The 9,100-nt window shown below is 37.1% G+C and overlaps 1 protein-coding gene across 1 annotated transcript in view; it reads right to left on the bottom strand.

Moving 5' to 3' along the window:
• Positions 1–3,050, bottom strand: part of LOC107564434 (gelsolin-like) — a 14,264-nt gene extending 11,214 nt beyond the window's left edge. The window contains exons 1-2 of the mRNA XM_016249528.1: positions 2,897–3,050; positions 825–1,010 (exon numbers count right to left, since the gene is read on the bottom strand). Of these exons, the coding sequence (XP_016105014.1) occupies positions 825–1,005 (181 nt within the window). The 5' untranslated portion in view covers positions 1,006–1,010; positions 2,897–3,050. The remainder of the gene's footprint in view (positions 1–824; positions 1,011–2,896) is intronic.
• Positions 3,051–9,100: the final 6,050 nt, after the last annotated feature.

Below are 9,100 nucleotides of genomic sequence, written 5' to 3'. Positions count from 1 at the left end.
TCTCATCTTTTTAAGTGGGAGAACTTGCACAATTGGTGGCTGACTAAATACTTTTTCCCCACTGTATGTATCCTCTGGATACCTACTTTAACAGGGTGTTGCTACTAGGGGTCTGTTGAGACAGTTCCTTCAGCATATGCAGAGCATGTGGTAGCCCCTGTGTGACAGGCAAAGACTTAGTATGATTCTAGGCTCTTGGTCGTAATCCCTTAAAGGAATATACTCCTGATTCCAAGCCTTGAGCTCTACCCCGGGCCCAGGAGTTCTGACCCTAACAGGTACGTTTTTTGGGGTATGTAGCCTAGGCCTTTGGCCGTAGGGAATAATGTCACTGACAGCCGTCTTAACGTCCCAGGGGCAACTCCCATGGCTATGGTAGAGTTTGTACTTAGTGCTCACCATGGTTCTGGCATGCATTCCCCTCAGCATGGTGGCGTGGGTATACCGTTCCCCATAGCAACCCCTAGAGGATGCAGTTCGAAGTTCCCTTGAAAGGGAACGTCTCAGGTTATGTATGTAACCATGGTTCCCTGAGTAGGGAACGAGACACTGTGTCCTCTAGGTTTCTTGCCATGCTTCGGACGCAAGCTTCAGACAAAGAAGTGGATGATGTGTTCTCCCGGCGCCTATTTATACTATAGTCGCACTGGTAGTGACGTCATGGCTGTTGCCGGCCAACGTGCTGTTGGTGTTTTTCAATGTATGCTTCAGACACGGGTCACAACGAGGCATTCCCCATAGCGACCCCTAGAGGACGCAGAGTCTCGTTCCCTACTCAGGGAACCATGGTTACATACGTAACCTGAGACGTTATTTTCACTCACCCAACCACATGTGGACATTGTAAGATGGAGCAGAAGTGGTGTAAAGGACAACATAGGCATCTCCAGTGAAGAAGTTTCCTTGGAGCTGTTTGGGGACAGGTTTCAGATCCATCTTCTCTATCCTCCAAATCTGCAGACCAGGCTCCTTGCCTGCATTCTGGAACTCCTTATGGAAAACCATGATTCCTGGAACATACAAAAATAGTGTGGCTGAAATGAACTATGAAAATCCATACAATTCGAAGACCTAATGGTCTGAAGGTGAAAATTACTGGGAGGGTGATAAAGTAGGTGCACAATGGATCTTATAAAGGAAAACACTGGAATAGCAAATGTTCTTATTTTTTACTAAAATTAAAATTACAGAGACCAAAGACTAAGGTTTCTTCATCTACTACATTTTTTTTTTTAAACTATAACAAAGTGGCATTCAATTTTATTTAAATATTAGGAAAATGTGTGGATGCACATGGTAAAAAAAAATGTGCATCAGTAATAATGCAGAAAGCATCAGATGCATTTATTCTCGGATGACAATATGATACTGCTTATATGCTACCTGCATTACTGTACCTGCACTTCATCAGTGAGCATTTAACTGCATTTTCAACTCATATGAAAAAAATATATATATTTATGATGATTAGGCTGTTAGATATGATGATATGGCTGTGAGGTTATTAATTCCTCAGTTGAAGTATAAGGTGGATGCAGCCCAGCCGGATGGGGATGTCAACAAATGAGTCATGCTGCATGATTAGGCCTACAGCTGTGGGCAGACATGCGTGCCCCGTTCCTTTGAGTTTACCAGGAAAACATTTTATGCAAAGAAAACACTTTGCATGTACATGAGATCTGCCATTTACAGATTCATCGTATTAGAAGAAATACCTGATAGTGCTATTTACCATAAACTATAAAAGACAACATAAACATTAACCGATTTAGAATGCAATCATAACCAGGCAAATACTTTTCACACAATACATAGCCTACTGTAGCTAGATTACATCTATCTATCTATCTATCTATCTATCTATCTATCTATCTGTCATCTAATTTCACTGTTCAGCACTGGAAAAATAAGAATTCTAAATTAACTTTGCCTTTAAGCAAAAATCAAAGCGGTGTAGCCAACACCCTGCAGTTATAAATTAATTACACCTTTTTAACCATTTAGAATTTAACTACACGAGGCTGAAACTCTTAAACTAAAACTTATGCATAAATATTTTGATATAAAGCATGGGTAATTCATGTAAGGGCTTCACGTCCGTGTCTGAATGGACACGCCCACATTTTAAAGAAACAAATCAATTAAATAAGAACTTTTTAACATTTTCAATTAAATAACATGCACAATCAGCGTACTTTTTTTTGGTTACAATTTATTTTAAGGTGTCCTTGTTACAGTTTAATTATACATTTAAGTACTGAGTAATATTAATTAACTACATAGGCTACTTACGATATCCTATAGTTAGGGTTAGGATTAGGGTTTGGCTTAGGGTTACTTGCATGTAATTATGCATAATTAATTGTTATTACAATAGTAAGTACATGTAACGTGTAACAAGGACACCTTAAAATAAAGTGTTACCTTTTCTCTTTTTTTTCTTTTCTTTTTTTTTGCGATTCAGATCATTTAAATGTGAAGGGTTTGTATGGTCTAAAAGTGTGCATGATCACAAATGCCTGCAAAGCACAAACGAATAATACCACATATGCTTGTAAATATAGATAAGAGTTTGCAGTAGCCTACAATAAATAAGCCGTCTATAAAAGCCGTCTGCAGCTAGACTCCACCTCTACATTTATAATGAAACTGTTATTTCCTGTTCTTCACTTTCCTTAATAAATCTGGATCTGGATAGTCTATTAAAGCAAACAAAGAAATAAAATCCGCTACCAACATCCCCTGCAAACATCCCCCCCCCCCCAAAAAAAGACGCTAGAAAGTAACAGATGTAAAGTGATAACCCAGATACAAAATAACATTTTATCCCGCACTCAGCTCTCTTTAGACTCGATGAAGTACGAGACTAAAAGTGAAGGGAGTTTAGTTTTCCTACCTTCCTGGTCACTGAGGGCGATGAAGACTCTGGTTTGAGAAGCTGCTCCTGGTTTAGTCCAGACTCAGTTTCACAAGTTTCAAACGATGCGAACCGACTTTAAATGATCTGCCGTTTTTTCAGGGAAGAGGCAGATGCGAGTCCTCAGCCAATGACTCTCTCTGTTTCTCTTCCCCCTGAGGCTGCACGCTCTCTAAAACCCACATTATGGCATAACTTTACGGCACAAAGTCATTCCACTCCCCCAAAACCAAATCACCCCATAAACCAGCATATATTACTATAATGAAATGCATTATAAAAACGATATATATATACATATATATATATATATATATATATATATATATATATATATATATATATATATAAATGAGTAGTTGATGCATAAATTAAAAATTCATATATATTTGTGTTATAGCAAATATGACTGGTCTTATTTATTTAATTACTTAGTTTGTCATTTATTAGCTTGTACTTATAATTTAAAATGTAAATTTAGTATGACAAAATAGGCTACTAAAAATAAATACAAAATAATTTGCAAAATGCTCTTTAGAAAAACTGTTAGATGCACAACTGCAGAACACGTCAGCTTCCTAAAAGTATTTCATATTCAGCATATTTCAACATCCTCATATACATGATAGAGTACAGCTGTACAATACACAAATGCAAGTCTGTAGGCACAAAATGTTCAACACATTAAATAGTTCATATGCATAGATACAAAAAAATATATTTTTTATGTAAAATGCATTATTCATAATGAAATGAGTGTAATAATGTGAATCTGAGGTACAGAAGGGTAAATGTCTCAAAGACTGTGTAATAATAATAAATGACAAACATTTTAGTGCATGCAAGGGACAAAGAAAGGTGTTCATCACTTTTATTTTCCTTTGATTTATTGACATAATGTGTGTTATGCATTCATTGTACAGTATCATTCAACATTATTTTTGCAGTTGGTCGTTCAAGTAAAGTATTGTTTGCACATTTAAGGTTAAGCTCATTAAGCTCACATTTCCAGTGAGGTGGCATTCTGTCCTTGGTGAAAGTGAGACCACACCTTTCATGCAATTATAGCTCCAGTCAGGTCTACTTGTTTGTGCTTCATGCACATTAGATTCACAGTACAGCTAACAACTCAGTCTTCCCCATGTCAGTCACTCCCTCCATAACGCTCTCTGACTATTTGTGCCGCCCTTCCCTGATCTTGCATTTCCCTACACTGCTCCACCCAGCCCTCATAGCTCTCCAATGTCATTACAATCTCAAGGCTTTCTCTGAGCTCTACTACACCTGCAGACCTTAGAATCTGTCTCACAGCAGCTGGCAGAAACCTTTGGCAACACAAAGACTGTAAGATTTGCTGTAATATTCTAGAGAATATTCCATAAAGACACCAGCCTAAGGAGCGTCCAAGCTTTCTATTTAATATTCTCATCAGATCCACCATGCAATGCCCTGAGCGCACTGCTTTGTTTGAATATACCTCTGGCTTATCAAGCTCCCAAGCAGGATTTCTCAGGCAATCCATAAAATGAAGGGCAACGAAATCATAGGTGCATTTCTCAAGGTGAAATCTGCCTAAAGATTTGCTCAGAGCAAGGCCTGTGCATTTAAAACATGAAGGCCTGTTATGAGAGGATAACAGTGAGGAGCAGTGGCTTAGTATGGAGTGGAGTGAGTGAGTCAGAGTGAGTCAGAGTCACAGACTCTCTGTGCTAAATTTAGTCTTATAGTGGTTTCCTCAACTGTCTATGGCTATTTTCCATTGCATTAACTTGTGCTCACTGTTATGCATAAAACAGACCTTTGAATAAATCTATGGGCACATTTGGAATACTTGACTCTCTAACCTTTTCATACTCTCACTAGTTTATGTAATTTGTCACAGGACAATTCTGCAATTGTTGCCATTCTGAACAAACAACAAATATTATAAAAGAATCACAATAATCCAAAGTAATCGACATGACTCCATCAATTAACACCTTGTGAAGCAAATAGCTGCATGCTTGTAATATAAACAAATCCATCATTAAGACTTTTAACTGTTGACTTCAAACTGTTGCTCTCAGCTAACATGAGTCATCTACTTACGATATAACTTTTTTTCCAGTGAAAAAGCAGGCTCATCTGAGTCAGAAGAGAAATATGCACAGATCAAGCACCATTTACAAGTGAAAACAGTCCAAAACAGCTGTTAGCTGTTAGCTCTTAACTTATTAGCTAGCATTTTATGTGTCCTAAATATATTTTTTAAATATACTTTACACTTTTTGCAAGTTTTGCATATTTTCTTCATACATCACATGTCTAATATTTCATCTCAATCATGGTCTTCATTGGTAACCAAGTACACTAACTTTAAAAAAGGCATTGATAACACAGCTGTTGGTTGTGGTGGAAATGGCATCACAACTGAGAGACTGTCCTTATTTGTGTAAAAATTGATGGCATCTTTTCAAACTATATTAAAATGCTTTAATATTTAGTTAAGTCGTTGTTTAGATTATCGAAGGTTTAAAAATGTACTGTTTAATACAGAAACGATGTATAATTTCTTTCTTAATATTTCAGTGTTGAAACACATCGCTGCCTATCTTGAATAATATGGAGAAACACAAGACAAAACCACATCTCTGAAGTAATGAATGTGTATCAAGACCGGCTTTTAGACATATCGTTGTAACTTCCTGTTTAAGGAAGCTGTTACAAGTGTGTCTTGAAGCGTGTTGTGCCATGATACAAACCCTTTACTCTAACCACCGGCACAAACAAGTGTTTCCAATGACAACCACAGAGGGTGTAAACACAGAGCGGCTGCTGCATATATAAAAGTAAACCTACAGGTATAGCTGCACTTTTTAGTACATTATGTTGCCCATTGTATTAGTGAATAGCAGACTTGACAGCAATAATGTCTGAATGTTAAATGTGAATGTTGAAAATGTTTATTTTGTAATCTAACATATTATATGTAATATATTAACAATAGAATTTCAACAACAAAAAAAAAGTAAATACTTTTTCATTAATAATGCTTTTATAGAAATAGAAATAATGCAGAATACTAACTATTTCTTAGCAACTTTACCAGTTTTTAGGTTATTGTTTTTAGTTTTTCAAATTCCTGAAACATTCACTACACTCTAAAAAATGCTGGATTAAATATAACCCAGCATTTTTTAGGGTGTACTATGTATTCAGCATCTCAGAGCAGCTAGGTTTGCAGTAAATGCAGCAAGTGAACTCCATCTCTGCATGTGCTGTGAGTTCAACAAGCATCTGGAAACACAGTGTGTGCCAAACCAGTTATGCTTTATTTTCACATTTGTTTAATTTCATTTTTATGGACCAATGATTACAGAATTAAACCAGCTTTGTAATGAAAACCTGTTGTCACAGAAGTTTAAAAAGTCTTCCTGCATTGTTTCAGTTGGCCCTAAATATTTTCTAATAATTATGCCCCAAATATTTTGGTATTATATCAAAATTAGAAATTTGTGACAACATTAATGTGGTGGACCCCACTGTATGGCAATAAGTGATTTGGTGGGTCTGTATTTATTACTTTTCACATAGCTGTTTGGCAGAGGATTGAGTGCACCTGCGTGGACCCGCTCATGACTGGGGGAGGGCTGCAGAATCCCTAAACCCCTCACTGCAACCACAGCATTTTCTGCTATTGTCTTCCTTTTAAACACACACGCCCTTAATACACAAACCCACACACACAGAAACACATACCTGCACACATGCTTGCACACATGTGTATGTACACACTTGCAGACATCGACACACACATCTCCTGAAGTGGTCAGTAACACACTCAAATTCTGGAAATTTAAACAAACCTCTTTCATGCACAAATTCACAAATACAAAACTGCGCTTTAGTGCTCACATGCAACAAAAGGCAGGGACATAACGCTATTGTCTTCAGACCAGAGGAGTGTGAGCAGAGTGTGCCATCAGGAATGTGGATAAATCCAGCACTATAGGCTTTATACGATTATCCAACAATTCCAAACAAAGTCTGATGGATGCTGTTTTAAAATCATTTAAAATCTTTGTAGATGTACCAGTCTCACATTATTATATCACAAATTGGCCTGTGAACTGACTAAATGTGCCATTTCATTAAAGCTTTCAGAAAGATTGGATGTGAATCCCCGAAGAGAAGCTTTATTCTCTCTGCAGCTCTGGATTTGTTCCTGCGCCAGTGGAAATTTACTCTGGCTCCCCTTCCCAAACAGCATTCCAAAAAAAAAAAAAAAAACACCCTAACCATATCTCATTCTGCCACTGTACTGTGGATTTGATAGTTATATTATCCATTTCATGTAAAAGAAAAGTTTACTTTAAATATGTGACAGAAATGACCTTCCTTATATCAGTCCAACTGAACCACTAATGGCTAACTTGTATATTTTTCTAGTTCCTTGTGAACGTGGATCTCGAAGAGATTTGGGAGCAACACGTGTGCTGAATGGCCAACAGATGCTCCAGCACTTTCATTTCCTGGTGCTGACTTCTGGGATCTTACGGCACGGCCATGCTAATGCCACCAGACTTCACGGCAAGAGAGTAGCTCTATGCCACGTCTCACTCACACGACTGCCATTCCAACATGTGTGACCAGATAATGTTCTTCAATCAGCTATAGGACTAGAAAAGGAAAAATAGGGACACACTAAATTTTCATCGATTTAACTAGTATAGGTAATTGGTTCTCTTTTTATGAGGTATTCTGTCAAACAAAACAGGATTGTACTTGCTCTTTAACCTCTTTAATAAAACATCTATGAATAATGTAACTATCACAATGCACTGCAGTCTGTTTACAACAAAGCAAACCATACTAACTTAATGTAAACAGTTATCAAACAGGCTGGATAAAGGCTGATTTTATGACAGATCATGTGGTTTGTTTTGACGCTACTCTGAGAGACACAAGTCCTGTGCTCCCAGGAGAGCACGACATCTCTTTTCTTTTCTTTTTTTTGGACTGCTACAGAACAATTGTGTGTCTAATTTGAAGAAAACATGCAACAATAGCCTGATTGTGATCATATGAAGTCACATAACCAAAGTGCCTTGGGTCTAAAATTTAGAGTTGTCTTGGGCATTTAGAAATGACCACATAGTAGTCAGTCTGCGTCTTGACTATAAGTAGAAATTACAAAGTCAAACAGACTCATAAACTGGCCCCAAAAAGCATTTGGACACTTAAGCTCCCACTTATGTATAATGTAATTACATTACACTGAAAAAAAGAAAAAAAGCCAAGTGGTTGCCACGTATTGGTATAGAATCATGTATACTTCAAAGATCAAACTCTAAACTATATAAACTCAGGAAAAACACTTACAACAAGCTTACAAACACAGACAAACAGAAGGAGATAGCACAGGGCTTAAATACACAAGGCAAACAAAGGGAAATAATGAGAAAATTAATTGACACCAGGTGGACATAATAACTAATCAGACAACTCTGGAAAACTAGGTCACAAGACAATGAAGACAAAACTCAAAACGAAATAAAGCATAGACATGTAACGGTGGTATTTGCAAACAAATGATAATGCTTCTCTGATCAAACTATTCTTAGCCATTTTTTTTGCAATGACATCTACCTGGCCCAAGGTCATTTTAGTGGATGTATGAAGCAGGACACAGGTGCCCTAGCATTTATGAAGTTAATTAAGAAAATGTTTGAATAATATACAGTGGGTACGGAAAGTATTCAGACCCCCTTAAATTTTTCACTCTTTGTTATATTGCAGCCATTTGCTAAAATCATTTAAGTTAATTTTTTTCCTCATTCATTTACACACAGCACCCCATATTGACAGAAAAACACAGAATTGTTGACATTTTTGCAGATTTATTAAAAAAGAAAAACTGAAATATCACATGGTCACATTGCTGTGACACTCATATATTTAACTCAGGTGCTGTCCATTTCTTCTGATCATCCTTGAGATGGTTCTACACCTTCATTTGAGTCCAGCTGTGTTTGATTATACTGATTGGACTTGATTAGGAAAGCCACACACCTGTCTATATAAGACCTTACAGCTCACAGTGCATGTCAGAGCAAATGAGAATCATGAGGTCAAAGGAACTGCCTGAAGAGCGCAGAGACATAATTGTGGCAAGGCACAGATCTGGCCAAGGTTAAAAAAAAA

The sequence above is a fragment of the Sinocyclocheilus grahami genome, unplaced genomic scaffold (genome assembly GCF_001515645.1).
Source record: "Sinocyclocheilus grahami isolate Dianchi unplaced genomic scaffold, SAMN03320097.WGS_v1.1 scaffold934.1, whole genome shotgun sequence".
NCBI classification, from domain to species: Eukaryota; Metazoa; Chordata; class Actinopteri; order Cypriniformes; family Cyprinidae; genus Sinocyclocheilus; species Sinocyclocheilus grahami.
This window is presented reverse-complemented; position numbering and strand designations above follow the sequence as displayed.